The sequence below is a fragment of the Hippoglossus hippoglossus genome, chromosome 24 (assembly GCF_009819705.1).
Source record: "Hippoglossus hippoglossus isolate fHipHip1 chromosome 24, fHipHip1.pri, whole genome shotgun sequence".
NCBI classification, from domain to species: Eukaryota; Metazoa; Chordata; class Actinopteri; order Pleuronectiformes; family Pleuronectidae; genus Hippoglossus; species Hippoglossus hippoglossus.
The window spans coordinates 4,394,142-4,413,591 of NC_047174.1; the positions used below are offsets into that span (position 1 = coordinate 4,394,142).

The window sequence follows — 19,450 nt, forward strand, 5'->3', positions numbered from 1 at the left end:
TTCTGTGCGTATTTCGCGTTCATTTCGTGCACGTCTCCTGACAGAAACTCAGAAACTCGACTCTGTGATTCCCCCTAGTGGCTGCATTTCTTCACAACCATGCCAACGTAAAGGACACATGGGGGGGGGGTATGTGAGGATTGACGGGTACATCGTTTGAATCGCACGTCTCTTTATTCATTTGTAAAGGCAACATAAATGAGCCTTAAAGGGATTTAAGTTTGTTTATTGTGTAACCAATGTGTTGACAGTGTAAACATCAAACCCAATCCCATGTGGGTTCGTTCACACACCAGAGCATCTCATCTCGTCTGGAAACCGTCAGTAGGATCAGCTTGAATCATCCAACGAGACATTTGGGTGCACGGTGCATTATAAGTCTGGAAGTAGCCATTAGAAGATGGTAAACTGTGGCCTTAAAGGGAGGCACATTAATCAGAGGCTGTGACCTTCAAACAATGACTGACTGGAATTAAAAGGGCCCAGAACGTGACTTCCCCCGTGTCATCACACCACCACCACCACCACCACCACCACCAGCACCACTACCACCAGCACCACCACCACCACCAGCACCAGCACCACTACCACCAGCACCACCACCACCAGCACCACCACCACTACCACCAGCAGCAGCAGCAGCTCCGGGACTGTTGACACAAGGCAGGTTGGATCCATGGACTCGAGCTGCTGTTGCCAAACTCTGATCCGACCATCTGCAGCCTCAGCAGAAATCCAGACTGAGCATTAGGTTGTTGAACCCGTGTCCCGCAATTTTTGTCAAAACTCGTAAAGGCAGGGCCTCGATACAGCGGCTCAGTTTATAATCTCATTCCAGTAGCTCAGACCTGCAGAGTGACACAATAAATCGAACACCACAGTGTCAGTTCCTTGTATCTGATGTGGCAGCGAGTGCAGAGCATCTCAGCCTCAGCTTCCTGTCTTTCCAGCCTCCGTGCACAAAGCTGCTTCTCTCACAAACGTCTTCCTCATCCGCTGCCTCGGAGGAATCACACCACCGAGAGCAAACCTACATCAAATTACAATCCTACGTGAACTTTGGCCAACCAGTCCGGTGCCAGTTCTGACCTGAGAACAGTGCACATTTCACGGGACAGAGAGAAGTCGGTTGTGGGTTGCCTTGTTCCAAATTCTTGAACGGGGCCTGCATGTATGTGTGCGTGCGTGCGTGCGTGCGTGCGTGCGTGCGTGCGTGTGTGTGTGCGTGTGTGTGTGTGTGCGTGTGTGTGCACACACAGGATTCACGTTGGCGCTGGGCAGTGCCAGCCGGTGTGTTGGCAAACCTCACAGTAATAATGAGAGTGTGGGCTGGCAGCCTGGCATCGCTGCGCACTACCGGGGGTTTGCAGAGTGTTACTTTCGACTGGCAGTATTTAAAATCAGGTGACATTCTGGTGGCCATGACAGCGACACTGTGTGAAGTCACGGCTGCAGCAACACGTCGGCAATACTACACCGGATCATTCCGCTCAAAGCCGCCATCACTGCTCTTTATTACAAAATCAGTCATGAAAACTAGAATATTAAATCCCTGGCTTCTTACATCAACTCTGAGACTTTTGTCAGTGAGTGTTCGATTTCAGAGGAAAGTTAATAAAGGAAACAACAGGGGAAAGAAATGATTGATGGGTTTGATACAGTGCCTGAAGTACGTAATGTGGCCAGATGCTCTCTTTTATACCGTTTCTGTAGAGTGAAACAGCTTTTTTAAGAAACATGATGTTAGTATGATGTTTCCAAGTTCAAACTACACAACCTTTTACCAGGAGAAATCCCCTCACTGATCTCAAAACAATGTTAAATCCCCCAAAAACCTGCAGGAGCAGAGACGCAGAGAATCTGAATGACTCTCCTGCTCTCCTGTGAGCAGGATGACGCATCGAGCAGGAGGAGAGGTGCATTACTGTAGTAAGAACCCGTCCGAGCCGGAGAGGAAACTAACCGAGCCCGACCCGACATGTAGCTTCACCTCCTCCTGCGCTCTGAGTGGCTTCAGTTGTCGCAGACTGATATTTTTTCAAAGATAATTTAGATGTAGCTGCTGCTCCTTATTATCTGTCGACATCTTTGCAATGTGGGAGCAGGTGCTTTTCCCCGTGCGATGCTGATTAATAATAGAAGATATTTGACAATGCGCAGGCTTTATTTCTCCCTTGGTAGCAGTTTAGTAGTCGAGTACGAGTCTGTGTGTTTGTGTGCGTGTGACTCACTCGGAGGCGACAGCAGAGGGAATTGGCTCCTCGAGCAACTCCAGACTGTGAAGAATCCAGAAGCAAAGCCACGGTCTGCTGGCATCCAGACACTGACACACACCATGAGACGGTTCATCAGCAATAACAGGAGCAGATCAGTTAGTTACAGGAAGAGATAAAAGGAAAATAAGCAATGTAACACATGGAAAAATATCAATCCACTAATTTTCAATGGTTGGTAAACACATAATCATGTTTAATGTTTATAACACAAACAAAGTCTTTTACATTTTACATAATGTGTGTGTCATCAGGGTTTACAATACACAACAGATGTTTCTTTGCTTGCTGGAAGTGTGATGTCATACCTCGTAAGCATCCGATAAATGACGTAAGCCCTTCTTGAGATACTGGTAGTGCTGTTCCCGCAACAACGTCGGTCTGAGGAAACAAGAAGAGGAGAGAAATATAAATCTCAAATATGTAGCAGGTAAAAGAATCATCTGAGAAACACTCGCTCGTCTCCTTGTAGAAATGAAACGATGATAAGCTCAGTTAACACAGTGGTAGGATTGTTTTTGTTATATAACATAAATTGACGTCATAATACTCCAGGTATGGAAAAATTGAAAAATAGTTTTATGTTTCTAGCAATTTGACAATTCTTTTGCCACTAAACACTGTAATGCCGCCATTTATATGAAATGATGAAGTGTTTCGTTTTAAATTTTTGTATATGTAAAAACATGGGTCTGTGGACATGTATGTATTTTTTCTAAACAGGAAAAACTCAAACAAAATGTTGATAATTATAAAAATAGTTCAGTTTCTTCAAAAGTTAATCAAGTGTATGTGAGTAAGAAACAATAATTAATGTATGAGCCTCTTTCACACCCTATTCTCTGCAGCACAGGAGCATCAGAGAAACGTTCATCTGCATCTGTAGCTCTGAGCGAGTGTAAATGTGTCAGTGAGTCAAAGGCAGATGACGATCCCCCCCCTCCCTCCTTCACCAGTTCTATTCGCCGCCTGCTCTTTGCACACAGCGTTCGCTGCCATGATTGTAATTACATCCTACCTACACAGGGTTAGTCACAGATTGCTGCTCGTACGTTTCCCAGCATCAGTTCTGCAACACAACCATCAGGACCAGTGCTAAGCAGCTGAAAGGCCCGGGGCCGCCCTCAGCGGTCATGTGAATCAGATGAGGACTCAGCTCGGCTGTTTAAATGCGGAGGGCAGACGGGGCTGCAGGCGAGTGTGCGGGTGAATTAAACCTGTAATCTGAGTCTCAAGTTGAACAGAGGAAGCATCTGGAAAAGTGAAAAGAGAACAGGAAAAAACAAAACACCTCAACTTCTTACTAAGCCCAAGAAGACGGAGCACATTGCTGCCGTCTTCCCTGAACCATCTGGCTCCTTCATTCTGTTGGAACTGATTTTAATGTCATTTTAATTACCTGCAAAGCTTTTAATGGGTTCACTCCTGTGCATCTCTGACCTTTTAATACCCTATCAGCCCCGAAAAGCCCAGAGATGCTCGAAAGCCGATCCTCTGATCGCACCTTCAGCACGAAAACAAATAACTAATAAGAGGGAGAACTTACAACACACTTTTACTGGAAGACTTTAAATAAACCAATATTTCTATTAATCTATCCCTTGAACATATTTTATTAACTATTTTATATTATCAATTAAAGTGAATCATAAACTATATATCCCGGTAGGGTGAAAACATCAATGTAGGAAGTCATATTCTACAGCAAATATAACTGAGCAATTGTATGAATATGAATAAATGTAATCTGAAATGTTTTGTATCGTCTAGTCAAACCACATCCTCGCATTTTTCCTTGTATTAATACAATCAGTGAACTTTCCTAAGCATGTGTGAAGGTGGAGTTTGAAATGTCATTGTAGTTAGAGAGGGCTGCTGGAATTAATTTAAATATGTTTAAGAAAAATCCAATGCTCGCCCTTTCTGAAATATTTGTGAATTCTGAATCAACCTTTGTTTTCAGCCAATTTAATCCTGAAGAACTTCAAGAGATTAAATAAAAAAGGCCTCAAACGAGACTTTTCTTTTTTACTTCTTTGTCATTAGAAGCACTTTTCTAAGGAGAAGTGGACCAATCAAAATTAATTGGCGAGTCTGCAGCTAAGACTTAGAAAAGCTACCTTCCATTCACCACTGCAATTATCCTCAAAACCTCCACTTCATTTAACTTCTACCCAATTGTTGAACGTTGACCTTTTCTCTTGAACACGATCACAACCAAACACATAGATTCAACTGATTATTCAGTGCTTGATAAATTACATATCATGATGATAAACATTTCCCCACAGGCTGCAGTGCCGCTGACATTCAGGGGCCGAGCAGTGGTCATAGAAATGAGATGAGTCACCCCATTAACAGGGACCTGATGACAGATAGCAGCAGCAAAGCATGTGGGCTGATCACCTCATCATTGAGATAACAGGCGTCGCACGTCTCCGTGCGGCCGTGACCGACTGGCAAACAGCAGGTGTTCTGTGAGCCGCAGCCAATCAGCAGGGTTCTGGGAAATGTTTCATAATAGCTGTTTGTTATGACAGCTCGATGAAAACACACGATCATCACCCACTATGTCACTTTCACGATATCTGACCACATTATCCTCTGTAGGGTTTAAAAATACGTGTTTGTCTGGGCTCAGTTTTGTATTCTACACTTTATAAAGACTTATAATCTACTGAATTGAGTTCAGGGCAATTAAATGTCCTGATTTCATATTATTATTGTACTAATATCAAACTGTACAGAGTCACATGTCTGAAGCAGCTTAATTTTCCACCTTCTACATATAAACAACACTGCGTTCCAGGCGAGTAGGTCCTGTGCTTGTGGTGCAATGAACCAGCCTTAAAAATTAATATTTGATTAATTTATACATGGCATTTAGTAAAGTGGTTCCCAAACTAGGGGTCTGACCTCCAGGGGGGGATTTTAATTAATTAGGAACAATTTAATTCCAGTAATTTAAAGAATCACAAAGGGGTATTTCCATCGTCACAACCATGTGAGAACAACTGGAAACGCCCAACAACAGGTTTTGCTTCATAGGAACAAAATTTGGAAAATCTACTGCGTAAAGACCATGAGGTATAACGGGAGAAAAGGACTCAACATCAGTCTGTGTTTGTTTGATATAATTTGCTGTTTAAGGGATGAATCCTGAGCTTCGGCGGCACGTTGCCCCTGTGAACACTTACTGTGGCAGGCTGTGTATCTGCTTGAAAACACTGATGACTTCTTCAATGCTGCTTTCCACTTTTTTCTAATGAAAAGAGAAAGAAAGCGATAAGGAGTGTGAACAGTCACAATACAGTTTATCATCATAGAGCCCGACACACGTTGACCTCGTTTGGCAGCCTTTGGTGTTTGCTGATATTAGAACTTTTATTTTGCAAGGGGAAAAGGATTCAGAAAAAGTTATGTTTTTTTTAATTCATGTTCTATTATTTTTGTTTTCTTTGTATTTATACTATATTTATTTACAACAAAGTTTATGGGTAACTATATATCAAGATTCAGTCAGATCCTAAAATAATAAAACTGCAGATTCATGGAGAATGGTAATAATACAGTAATGCGGCTTTGGTCAAATATTATTACACTTTTAAATATTAAAATTTACAACAAAAAACAATAGATATTATAATATGTTTCTATATGTGACTGTGGCCCCGGTTAAACTTACTTTTATTACATCTCCCACCCCCTGCTGTGTCCTGCTCTGCTAACAGCTAAGTTAATTTAAACGTAATCCCATTAAACCACAATGCTAACCACGGTGGGGTGGGAAACTCCCGGTTGCTGGTCCCAGCGCAATGTGTTAATAACAGCACAATAACAATGTTTTCCACTACAGGATCATTAACAGGTGAATAAAGTGGTTTTAAAAACAAGCGTGTGACAGTTGATCCGCTGTCACACGTTCCTCCTCAGGGGCGGAAAAAAAAAAAAGTCCAGTGCTAGCAGGCGTTAGCATTAGCATCACGAGCTAACGGAGCGTTCACCTGCTCCACGGAAGTCACGGTCTCCACCCCGTCGTCCACGAACATCTCCGCGGCGTGGCCCTCGCCGAAGCACCGCAGTGGCGTGGTCACAGCGTCCATGATGGAGATGCTGGGGGACACCGGTGAGGATCCGTGGAGAAGCCGGAGCCGTTTGTTTTGATTGTCCGCTCACTTCCACTTCCGGTTCAAGTCGGAGTGGGGCGGAAGCTGCGCGCACGCCCTCTACGGCAGCTCCGGAGGGACAGACTGCAGATTTTCACAGTAACGCCATTGTATTGTTTTCTAAAATTTAACACGTGGTTACGAGTGTGTGCACGTGCACTAAGGCATGTCCCCGTGTTTTATTCCATCCCTGTTCCTTCCACGTGGAAGCGGAAATGAAACCAGGCGTTTTATTTCAAGTCAAGTCGAACGAACACAAACATAAACATAACGGATGTGGTGTTTTTCTGCTCTTCAAAATAAACCCTCAGGTTAAAACCCTGCCCCGTAACAATGGCACAATTACCTTGTTTGTTTAACCTAAAGTCCCCAGTGGACCCCTGTTGCCTTCAAGTTCCCATTAAGTGCAGGTGCAGAGAGGACAATGCAACCAGTACTGATAAACTACCTGTCCTTCAGTCTGTGGTCATCTCATGGGCCAACATTTCATATTGGGCAATACAGAAAACCAAAGTTGATAGTAATAAAGTATAAAATTCACAATGTATGCATTGGAACTTGATTTCAACACATCGATTTTCAACAAAATGGTTCCAGAACAAATCATCAATTGATTAAATCACCAGAAACTAATAAACAAACAGTTACTCAATTAGTCTCTGGGGGTTTTGAATCCCCAGAGGCTGCAGTGCCTCAGAATAACCGCTCATACTTAGATTACAAGTTTTACAAGTGGGCAAAAGTGGCTTTTATAAAGTAATAGGAGCACATAGAGCAAACTAAGTACTATGACCTTAATTCAAGGCGCCATCCTGTAGATGTTATCACCATTATATACTTATACATCCATATATCCTATCTATATATATTATATCCTTTTAGTATTTAGTGTGTGCTTGCAAGGTACATTTTACAACAGGAAATTATACTTGTAACTATTGAAAACAAATATCCAATTCACTCTTTCCAAATGTATACATAGGGCCCATATCAAATTGTGGCTTTTATGAGGAAAGTGGAATAAAAATAGGCAAACAAAAAACAATAAAATACAATTTAATTATAGATATAGCAAAAGGAAAATGGCATTGTTGATATAAATTTAAAAGACATTTACTTTTCAAAAAACAGTTTAGGAGATGATTTTGAATGTTGAGTGCAGAAATAGATATATAGAAATATAGATAAATGTAGTAAACTGTGACATGAAATCAAATTTTAAAGAATTTATTATAATTATATCATGATGATATCCTAGAGACAAATATTCTTCATTCGTGCTATTTACCACCTAATACTCAAAACGTGCGTCCTATGTTATTATCACATAAATCAGTTTATGGGCTTTTACTCTGGAAAGCCCCACCGGCAGTGCTGCTCCCTGATTGGCTGTCCGCTGGCCCACCGCACCCACTGGAGGCTGGATGCTGCCCGTGAAGCTGCTGGAGCATCTTCCCTCATCTGTTCCCCAACGACCCGCTCCCGCTCCAGGGAACAACACCGAGGCAGAGCCGGGGCAGACATGGGCTGCAGGCGGGGAGGGAGCCTCCATCCGTCGCTGAGTTAGCTCTTGATTCACCCTTTGTGTTATAAATCCAGCAGCACAGACGCACACAGACGCACCATGGCCAAACAGTACGATGTGCTGTTCCGACTCCTGCTGCTCGGAGACTCCGGGGTCGGGAAAACATGTTTGTTGTGCAGATTCACGGACAACGAGTTTCACCCGTCCCACATCTCCACCATCGGTAAGACCCCACTCCTGCATTTCTCCCCCCCATGCACTTGTGTTTATTTGCACTTCCATTCATTTTCCTATTCACCTACGCACCCCCCTCTCTCTGTGGCCCCTGATTGTTCTATACATATATTATTATATCAGGAGGCTGTGTCGTGATTTAATTAGAGACGTGGTTGCATTTGGTTAAGGAAAACCCCTGAGGGGGGAGATCCACCCCCCATGAGTTTAATAACTATCAGCACTTGGCTCTGACTTTCACATGCATTAAAGGGGAGGTGGGCTTTGTTTTGCATCAGGCTCCCAGGCGTGAGTCTGGGAGCCTGAGATTCATTTTGTTGTTGCTATTTCCTCAAACTATCAGGGGTGGGAGTCGCAGGGTAACACACGATAACAATAAAACCATGATACAAGCGATTCTTGCGATAATCAATATATTGCAAGACAATTATATAACGACGCATCACGATATCTGTCTACCTGAAGCATACGAAACAGAGAATCAGAACCAGGTTTTATTGCCAAGCAGGTTTAAACAGATAGGGAATTTGCTGTGGTGTATTTGTGCAAGTATAAATATAAAAAAGATAAAAATAGGAAACAAAAATTCTATATACAACGTACTACTATTACCAGGGGAGGGATTGTAAGTAAACACTAGAGACTGGATTGTGCAAAGAGGGAAAAGAGGTCATGTGTAGGATAGGATTTCTGCATTTATTCACTGCAATTTGGTTTCACACATTTTGACACAAACTGAGTTGAAAAAATGTACAAAATAGTCTTATCTTAGTGCCTCTTCAGTCTTTAACAAACACACTGTGATTTGTCAATGTCCACATGTGCCATCATTCCAATATAAACTGGCAATTGGCAAAGAAATCTGTTTGAGGGTCAAATTTTGTCATACTTGCACAAAGACAATAAAGTTCTGTGGCCCCCGATAAGGGCACAGTCACGCATAAATGAGTGAGAAGCGAATATCGTTGGTCCAAGTTCTCCGGCATTGAACTCCACGCGAAGCCACGCTACGAGATTGGAAGTGAACGGGAGGCGAAGCTTCACCCCTCAAACATTCACTCTAATCCACAACGGCCGGGCTCTAATAATTATGGCATAAATGTGGTGATCTGTACTTTGCGTGACAAGGTTGATTTTCTTTCTTATTTGTAGAACGAATTTGAAAGTATCCCTGTAAATGGAATCGAATGAGCAAAGCTAAACCAGCCTCTTTGCTCCCAGTTGAGGTCCGAGCAGAATCTCTCTTTGCACAGTGTGGACCATGACAGGCCCATTACAATGCTTCACTTTGAGGTTCGGGAAATGAGGATGTACAGTTAGTGGTGGAGTCTAATCTTCTGTGTAGCACCTGGTCTGTCTTTACCAAGTGTGTGTCAGTGTGTGTGTGTGTGTGTGTTCACTGAATAGACATATTTTCTCAGAGCATATTTTCTCGTGGAAGCTTCTACTTCCTGACATTATTTGCAGTAGTTAAACGGAGAAAATTAAATTCAGAAATCCCTGCGGCTCAAGGATGAAGTAAACAGTCAGGAAATGTTCGTCCTGGTTGTGATGACGATGGCAAGTGGCTTTTTATTGAAAAGTAATAAGGTCAAGAGAATGAATCATCCGTCCATTGTCTGCGCAGCTTATCCTTGGAGGGTTGCGTGGGGGCTGGAGCCAATCCCAGCAGACTCTGTGCGAGAGGCCGGGTACACAGGTCGCCGGCGTAGCACAGGGTGGACTTCAAAGCTGCTTTCAGACATTCACAGAACTCTGGACTGATATTTTCCAGAGGGACTTTATGTGTGAATGCAAATGTGCAAAGTCGGCTGCTGCAGACTTTTTCTGGAACTTTTCCTGCCAGGACCTTGGTAAAAATGTCTGGAAAATCACAGCTAGCAACAAATGACATAAATTATGTTTCCAACACGCATTTAAAGGACATGAAACTGGAAGAATACTAATATCTCAGGGTGTGAAAGAGGAGCCATACATGTTGTAGGGGTCATCTTGAAAAGACGAGATTCTAGAGCCTTCGGTGATTAGGGCCGACACACACCTCATCCCACTGAACCTCACCTGCAAGTTGTGATGCTCACGTTCTTATAGAAACGTCAGCGTGCTATTTTTAAGTCGTTCGCCTATAGCGCCCTGCAGTAAACTTTCACAGTGCGGAGACGTGCTCCTGTTGTACACTGCAGACCTTTCAGATTTCTCTCTGAGGAAATGTTCAGCCTGTGTGTGCATGTTGGAAAACCCCGGCAGGCAGTAATGTGTTTCGTTCTTTCATTGTCGTAGTTTGTCACATCTACACAACCACCGATGCTTACAAATCAGGCTCTTGCAGCCGTGCAGCCGTTGGGCTCCAGATTGAGTCGTTGGAGGAAGCAGACTGAGTCTAAGAGTCACGCTGGGAGGTCTTTTGTGAAATGAGTCCAACCTCCTCAGACTAAACAAACCTAACAGAGCTGGGAGATCAAGAGTGACCACCGTCAGTGCTCCTCTGTGGCGGATCAATAAATAATTTCCTAACCTTCACGGTGATAGAGGGATATAAATTCCCTCCCATGTCCCCCTCATGTGCAGCTCCATTATTCATCAGTTCCTGTTACAGTCCACTCACTCGCCTTTTTGCTCTTAATTAGTGTAAGTGTAAAAAAGACTTCAAACACTGAGAGCTCCCACTAAACAGTGTGGTGATGAATAGATGCTGATACAGAACGTGGACACGCAAGCCTTATTTCGAGCAACATTCTCCAGAACCATGGGTATTAATGCTGCTGGAGCCTCCTAGGAAAACTTCCCGTGAGATTTCGGACCCTGGCTGCAGGGATCTGTTCCCATTCAGACACAAGAATATATTTGAGGCCCGGCACTGATGCTGCAGTAATAAGGTCTGGCTGTGCAGTCTGGGTCAGGGTTCAGCACAGACTGCCTCACACTGTCCAGAAAGGAAGAAAAGAATATCCTGGATATGAACGCTGTGGTAGCAAGGTCCCGTCGGTACACTCTCTGGACCAATCAGAAGTCAGTCTGAGCTGTCAATCATGATGTTTTACCCTGAATCGGGGTCAGCATCCATGTCTATTTCCATGTCGTCCATCTCTGATGGCTGAAACTTTGAAGAACAGCCCCAACACAAACGTAGATGAACTGGGCTTCTCGCTGTTTCCACAGTTAAAAAAAACCTAACATGTTTGATGAATCAGTGTGAAACCTGCACAGTGATATATTTAATAGTCTGTATAGGCTGCATGAAATACAGCAGATATACTGTTTATTTCAGCTTGGTAGTCTTGCACATTAGCTCTGTTATCTCTAGAAGTTGATAGATAGAAAGCAGAGAGTCGGGAGCAGACAGTGGAAACCACAGAGCGAGACCTGCACTCGTTTGTTATCTTTGATTAGATCCATCAAGGGCTTTTTGATCATTAAACCAGATACTTTGAAATACAATAACATTAAATAACACATCTGACAATAGGGTGAACAAAGGATATGACTTTATTCACTGGATACAGCTCAGCATAAAATAAAAGCTCACAGAATAAAACTCAAACTAATATCACTACCAGCTCTTAATATTCCCTCGCTCATCAGCGATCCTGTTTTATTTAAGCGGGTCACCTTGTTCCTCATAAGATTGTCGTCTGGGCCGGGGAACGAACGCGTCTCCGGTAAAGAGCAGATGATTTAGTGCCGGTGCTCGGTCACACCTCTGAGATTCATCTTCCTCACTGTCGCCCAGACTCTTCAGAGCCGCTGGCTGTCAAACACCTATGAAGTACGAGTGTGGCCCGGCTCTATATCACAGCTCAATCAGCAGCCGTGCTCATGGTGGGGATCCCAGTGGTGGTATGATGGCGGCCTGGTGAACTCATTAGTCTAAAGGGCGTGGCATTGATCAGCCTCCACAGATGAAGCCACAATGTTGTAAACAGGTTATCAAGAAAATTCATGCTTTTATCTTGAATCTGGCTTTTTATCCAGCAGCATCTTGGTTTTTAAAAGCAGAAGTAACCATATTTGGAGGAACGGGGGAGGAGCCTGATTGAGAGCTTTAGGACACTGCTCACTTCTACGACCTGCACCCATTGGACAGTACTAGCTGTCAATCACACGGTATCCACGCCCCAATGCATGGTGTATTTAAGAGAACTTTAAACTAGAGATTGAGACCATGAACTTGATATGAACATGTTTACTGACGTTATGAATCAAGTGAGAAGAACGGCCATTTTCTCTTAGACTTCAATAGAGACCGACTTATTTTGTTTGCAACCAGTGGAGTCGCCCTCCGCTGGTTATTCGAGAGAATACAGATTTTAAGCCCTTTTGCATAGGCTTCTCTTTCTGGATCCAGAGTCCACATCCATTTTTGTTTAGACCAGCGGACACCCAATCAGGGAGCAGCACTGCCAGTGGGGCTTTCCAGAGTAAAATATATTTTATTTTAATTGTCCTGCTGTGTTACTGAAGACAGCAGCTGTCTGTCCTCACCTTGCCATGATGGCCGTGGAAGAAAAGACCAATTCGCCAGTGAGTTTGTGTCACTTCTGAGTCCATCACCTCCGACACACTGACGCGTGTCCCCACCTGATCCGTCTTTCACAGACCAACACAATTAGTAATTATCCGAGTCAGAGTGGGGTGTGTTCCCATTAAGTCTACATGGCTTTCACACGGCTGATTGTGAAATGCTGCCATGTTACATTAACTGCTGCCCCGTCATCCTCATTGTCACAGAGCAGGAGGGGAGAAGATGGAGGGTGGCTCCTTTTTCTAAATCTGCTGAATTTTTTTTATTTAAATCTGTTAATATGCTACTCTCAAGATGGGCCCTGCAGTTGCTGTACCTCACCTGTAGGGGGCGCTGCAACCCCCTCAGCAGGCTCACTCCCAGTATCATTGCTGATAGTCGCAGGTTGAATTGAAAGAATCAGGTCCAGCAAGTTGAGGAGTAAAGCTGAACTGCAGATCAGTTGAAAAGACAGAAGTAATAAGAAACCAGTGTTTATCTCCGATATTCAACAGGAAACGTTTAAAATACGAAGAAGCTAGCTGTCACGTCGTCGGGAGTTTAATACGTATTATTAACGGACGACGACGCTGGGAGACGGACTCGGTTTCATTAGTCTCCTCTCTCTTCTGCAGCCTCGGGCAAGTCAAGCCGCTGATTGCAATGCTGACCTTTCACTTAGTCCTGGTCTGAATGGTCTCGAGGAAAAAGTAAAAAGGTCGCATTATAACTTACATGAGGCCTCAGACTGTCGAGTCCGTGAGCTCGAAACTCTGTGGAGCGTTTCCTCGACTCCAGCACGTCCTGAGCAAACACACACCATCTAAAAAGAAAGACTAAATCAGCCTGGCCAGCTAAAGTACGTCCGTTAGCAGAGTATCGACTGTGCAGAAATGCAGCAATAAAAACCACAGGCAGCACTTCTTCCAGTTTTGTGAATCGATTGGACTCGGGGGCCTCTCTCTCTCTCTCTCTCTCTCTCTCTCTCTCCCTCTCCCTTAGTGTGGAGCTGGCTGTGAAACAAGGCTGCTGCTGAGTATCTGGTTAATTGGGATGAGCTGTTAATTGATTTCTCAGGGATTAGTGTGGTTCATAGAATCGGGAGGGTTTTGGCTTATTTATTGACTTGAGGTGAGGTGAGGAGACGATGAGGGAAAAAGAACCATGGGACCATGATTTATAAAATGCTGTATTAAAGAAGTCTTTCAACTTGAGACTGAGACCATTACCTCCTTAGGAAAATACCAACTTTATAAATCAAGTGAGAATCAGGGTCATTCTCACAGACTTCTGTAGAAACGGATATATATCGTTTGCAACCAGTATAGTTGCCCTCTGCTGGTCTTTTGAGAGAATACAGGTTTCAGGCACTTCCGCATTGGAATCACTCTGATGATCAATCTGTTTTGTTTCCAGTAACAGGGCCACAACTACCAGTAAGGACGATACGGTCTGAAGCCGCACTTCAGTATAAATACAATAATAAAAAAGAAATTAAAGATATTTGTGTTGTCCATCAACCGCAGCAACATTTACCAAACATCATCATCACCTCTGCCAAGGAGGTTGTGTCCGTTTTGGTTTGTTTGTTTGTTTGTTTGTCAGCAGGATTACGCAAAAACTACTTAACGGGTTTTCACTAAACTTGGAGGACGAACGGAACATGGGCCAAGAAAGAACTCATTAAAGTCTGGCACAGATACATTTGGCACGTTTCTGTGGAAGCAATCAAAACTAGACAACAACCTAACATCAGCACAAGAACATTCAGATCGGTTCTGGCCTTCAGAAGAGAGTGAAGGGTGAATCTTTAAAGAAAGAAAGAAAAGTCTTTGTGTGTGATTTTCTGTCATATGAACAATTTCACACTGAGTCGTCTGAAATAAATGAGAGATCACTGAAGCGTGAGCGGCTTCTCGTCTTCACCCTCTCCCCTTCCCAGCTCCGCTTCTTTCCTCCCGTCTGTTCACCGCCTCCTCCCTCATTTCACCTCCCGTGCGATCGATGCAAAGAACCAAACGAGGAGGAGGAGGAGGAGGCTCGGCGGATCATTATGCTACTCGTCTAACAGGCTGATGGGATGATGAGGCTCTGGTTGTGTTAATGCCCTCTGTGATGTTACAAAGCTGCAGCGGACACCTCTGACCCTTTGTCTGTGACAGACAAGCCGGGGTTATTGATTCCAGTCACTTCTCGGGTCTTAAAGTTCACACGTCTCTGAGAATATTCAGAACATTTAGCTTTAGCACAGCAACTCAAGGGGTTTGGAGAAATATCCAACAAACACCGAGCTCCTCTGTGAATCCAATACTGTGTTTTCTGATCGTATCTTCTCTCTTGTCTCACAGGCGTCGACTTCAAAATGAAGACACTACTAATAGATGGTATCAAAGTGCGGGCACAGATATGGTGAGATATTACGAGGCTGGACGTCCTGTACATGAGATAAAAATGTTATTAGATTTCAACAGTCGCTCTTTATTTACAACAATACAAGCTTATTTGTTTGACCGATCACATTCGGGGCTGTAGCTCTAAACTCTGGATCTTTCCTGAGAAATGTGGGGTTTTAAAAATCTGGAGACCTTAAAATGGAAAAACCAGTGTCAGATTTACTATCTTTACATTTGACTAATTTTAGGCTGATAAAATAAAAGGACTTTCATGCAGGAGACTGGAGTTACTTTTATAAACTAGAATAAAACAGAATGTGGTCAAATGGAAAATATAATTAGAAGTTTAGGTTCCTGATCAACATTTTCGGGGAGGGGGGGTAGTGGATTCTAAAATCTATTAAAGCCATGTTAACGTATTAAAATCTCTCAAACAAAAGTTGTGTGTTCATATTTGTTTGTTGTGTGTGCAGGGACACTGCCGGTCAGGAGAGATACCAGACCATCACCAAGCAGTACTACAGACGAGCACAGGTACGTGACCTCATGTCCCCTCCGTTTATTATTTACTATTGACACACCTTGATATAAGTCACATACAAATTTTATCAGATTTATTTATTACAGCTAAAAGATTAAGTCAGATATGTAGCAGATGAACCATTTAGGTCTATTAAGCTTTAAGTTATAAGCTTCATAGCATCAGTATTGTAATAAAATGTGGTCATTGGTATTGTAATGTCTCTGTTTACATCCCTTACCCCCTGAAGGTTGTTGCTCTGCCACTCTGGCTGCTAAAGAGGTTAAACTGGTTCAAACCCAATTGTCCATTTACCAGAAACTGGCAATTAAATTGGAATAAAGGTTCTCTCATCCAGCCGGGGGGGCTCACAGTGTATAAATGCATCATTGCCAATTTTCCAAGTGGTGGTCTGGTTTGTTTGCAGTAATGATATCAGTGTTTTGCAATGTACTGATCTTAAAAATACTGCTTTTAAGGTTTGTGTTTTTCTAAAAAACTCTTTTCACCCCCTCGGCTCAGGGAATCTTCCTGGTGTACGATATCACGAGTGAGCGATCCTTCCAGCACATCATGAAATGGGCCAGTGACGTGGACGAGGTGAGTCACGGGACATCTGGGGGATTTAGGAATTAGATCAATCAGGCGCGGTGGAGAATCAACAAGCGTTTCTTCCCCCCCCCCCTCGCATTGTGAAAAGGGCAAAACTGACAAAACCAGAGATGCCGAGCTGACAAAGAACAGATGTCTGACATGGTGTGATAAAACCCAAATGCTCCGACCTGACATTTACGCTGTATTTATAGTGTCCGGGCTTCATTCTCAAATACCTGTCATCGCTTTATGAAATGTGTTGTGTAAATATCGGAGGAGAACATTTTTTCCTATTGCAGTAATTCTGTTTAGGAGTCTTCAGAAAGCTCTTCCCTGCTTCCCCCGTCATTTCCCGGATGACTTTATTCTATTAATTTAGTAATTATGGGCTTCATTTCCTCTGTGTGTTTATCTGAATATATACACACACGTGCTTTCCACTTATCTTTAATCAAGGTGTCATTTCCTGAGCGCGGTGGCTCCTGTGTTTCCTCCGGTCTGTGTTCTCTTGACATTTGAAATCCCTCTCCCTCTCCTTCCATCTCTTTAATTTGGTTTCATTTCCCGTCCACGTGGCGGACCCCTGCAGTACGCTCCTGAAAAGGTCCAGAAGATCCTCGTAGCGAACAAGTCGGACGAGGTGGACAAACGGCAGGTGGCCACGGAGCAAGGCATCAAGGTGAGATGGTGTAAATACTTCAACTGTCACCGGGTTCGGTTTATATAAAAATGAAGCTGTAGAATAAAGGGATTGTTTTTGTCGAGACCCAGCGGTTTGTAAAGATAACAAATATACGAGGTGGAAAGCATCGAGATGAACTGAAGGAAGAAGCATTTTTGCCTCACTCTCCCTTTCTCTCTCTTTCTCTCTCTCTCTCCCACACAAACACACTGACCTCTCACAGTCGGATTGACCATCAGCAGTAACCGGAGAAATCCTTAATGTGTCGTTGGCCAGTGGTCGGTGGCCATGATGCGGAATTATGGGCATCATATGTCTCCTTTTTAAATCCATAAACAAGCTCTAATGGCTGCGATGCACCAATCTGACCTGAAAGAACCAGTGCAGACGAGTGCTTCACCTCATGTTGCCTCACATCTGTCAATAAAAGCTGCACTTGAACACACGGCTGTATCCGAGCGCCAGCAGACAGTCGTGCATGTGTCAGCTGTTTGTGCTCCTGAATCAAAAAGACAAGCAGACAGAAAGCTTTATTTTTTTAAGTAACATCTGGGTTTGTCTTGCCTTGCAGTTGGCCAAGGCTTATGGAATGGACTTCTTCGAGACAAGTGCCTTCACCAACCACAACATAGCAGAGGTGAGGTGAATGTGCGGAGCCTCAGTCAGGACAGAGCCGTGCGTGCAGTCGTAATTATATAATGTGAGGAAATGACTTGATAAGTGATAGTGCGGCTAATCTCTCCTCTTTTCCTGTCGCCGCACTTTCTCCTCCCCAAGTCTTTCACCAGATTGGCTGAACAGGTGCTGGCGGCCAATAAGAAGGACCTGGATCTTCTCCGGATGTCGGATAATGACGAGCTGGACCTTACCGCTCTGGAGGAAGAGGAGGGACTCTGCGGCGGCGCGGCGGACGACCAACGCAAAGGCTGCTGGTGTTAAAGTGACCGTGTGGACAGCGTGATTGTTTTTTTTGTTTTTTGGGTTGAATATACGTCATCGCCACACACTTTGGACACTCCTGGAAAAAAAATGTCCTTTGGTAATTGGCTTCTGTAGGTCCCTCTGTTTGCCGCAGCGTCAGGTTCAAGGACAAACATTTTGCCACATGGTGCCAAGTGTGTGGTGAATCAACCAAGTGAAGGTCCAAATGTCCAGGTTTCCACTCGGTGGCTCCGAAATTTTCATTTTGTTTCAGAAGCACCAGTTCCTGCTCAGTTCCGTTCAGCGTATATATCTTTGATGTAACCAAATACAATCTCTGTCCAGTAAAAAAAAAAAAAAATCAGCGGCAAACATACAAAACGTCCTGAAGAGCTGCAAAACCACATCTCCATCATCTTTTCTTCAGACTTTACACGGATGTATAGAGGATGTATAGAGGATAGGGAATGACTTGAAACTTCACCACTGACTTGAAATCATCTTTCTCAATTCTCTCTTCTTCGATATGCCTTGCAAACCAACAGAGAGATTGATTCTCCGGCCCCTTTTAGCGTTTCTCCCCCTCATAGCCTTCCCACCAACCGAATGCAGTAGATGTAGTGTAAGGAAACTACCACAAGAGGGTGCTACGTTAATTGCAGAAATTGCTCCGTGCTCAGTGTGACGTTATACCAGTGCACTGATTCTTCTTCTCTCATGTTTCTGACCTCGGTTACACTTGAAGGGAAGGGGTTATTAACATATGCAGCCATTGTATTGTTTTGCATGATGTCGACATCTTGATGTTGGGGACACGGGCGGGAGAAGTATTTCATTTCTCTGTAGCAAAACTGAGGATCATCTTTTTTGTTTATAGTCTCAGAAAATATAGGTGGACATCACTGCATTGTACATACCAGGTTTTCCACAGCATTGTAGATGAGGATGCATCATTAATTTGATATATTACCATTAGAGGGCTGTATTTAAAAACCCTGCAGTGGTATTCTAGATTGGTTTTGAGATATTCCCTCTGTTAATATAATAATGTCTTGGTCATTCTGTCCTCGCTGTGTTGTACAGAGTCCAGTGGAGATGCCATTTCTCTTCTCTCTCTCTCCCCCCCCCCCCAGATTTAACAAAGGGACAAGTGAGAGTTCTGCATGTGATTCAATCGTCTTTCCTTTCTGTTATTGCAACTTCAGTGAAGTTAATAATCAGCCGGCCACATCGCAAAGCAGAGCATTTGACCAGAGTTGCCTGTCGGAGACTTGCACCCACAAGGAACCAATCGTAGGAGAAACTTTGGCTTCTTTTTGCAATGAAATGCAACTCGAAAACAACAGTTTGATGTGAAATGACTGGACTGGATGCACAATCTGTGGTTTTCAAGAACTTCTTTACCCTCTTCTCTTTTAGACTAATTGTATTTGTGCAGATATATTACATGCAACATGTTATTCCTGGAGAAAAGATGTCAGATGTTTATGAATAAATACTTCTGTAATATATGACCCAGTGCCAGGGTGTCGTCTTTGGTTGTGCACTTCTTAATTTGACCACTAGGTGACAGATTCACCCTGTTATCTCATGCACTTGCAACGTGTCAAGGTGGGAAATGCACGAGTCATTTATAGTGTT

General features: G+C 43.5%; 2 protein-coding genes across 5 annotated transcripts in view; one reads left to right on the forward strand and one right to left on the reverse strand.

Annotated features, from left to right (window-relative positions):
• The window catches only part of fntb (farnesyltransferase, CAAX box, beta), a 15,409-nt gene extending 8,931 nt beyond the window's left edge, over positions 1-6,478 (reverse strand). For all 3 annotated transcript variants that reach the window (XR_004613301.1, XR_004613302.1, XM_034580280.1), the window contains exons 1-4: positions 6,278-6,478; positions 5,471-5,535; positions 2,582-2,654; positions 2,232-2,323 (exon numbers count right to left, since the gene is read on the reverse strand). Coding sequence is in view for 1 of the 3 variants with exons in the window: in XM_034580280.1 (XP_034436171.1) it covers positions 2,232-2,323; positions 2,582-2,654; positions 5,471-5,535; positions 6,278-6,376 (329 nt within the window). In the remaining 2 variants the exon portion in view is untranslated. The remainder of the gene's footprint in view (positions 1-2,231; positions 2,324-2,581; positions 2,655-5,470; positions 5,536-6,277) is intronic.
• Positions 6,479-7,836: 1,358 nt separating this feature from the next.
• rab15 (RAB15, member RAS oncogene family) lies at positions 7,837-19,310 on the forward strand. 2 transcript variants are annotated; one of them, XR_004613304.1, is made up of 8 exons: positions 7,837-8,187; positions 15,048-15,108; positions 15,566-15,626; positions 16,135-16,212; positions 16,796-16,885; positions 17,460-17,525; positions 17,666-17,907; positions 17,983-19,310. XR_004613304.1 is itself a non-coding variant. In XM_034580284.1 (7 exons), the coding sequence occupies exons 1-7, from the start codon at positions 8,064-8,066 to the stop codon at positions 17,825-17,827; spliced, it is 642 nt and encodes a 213-aa protein (XP_034436175.1). In that variant the 5' UTR covers positions 7,837-8,063; the 3' UTR covers positions 17,828-19,310. The 2 variants fall into 2 exon arrangements, 1 of the variants encoding a protein (XP_034436175.1); XM_034580284.1 differs by having other exon boundaries at positions 17,666-19,310.
• The last annotated feature ends 140 nt before the right edge of the window (positions 19,311-19,450 follow it).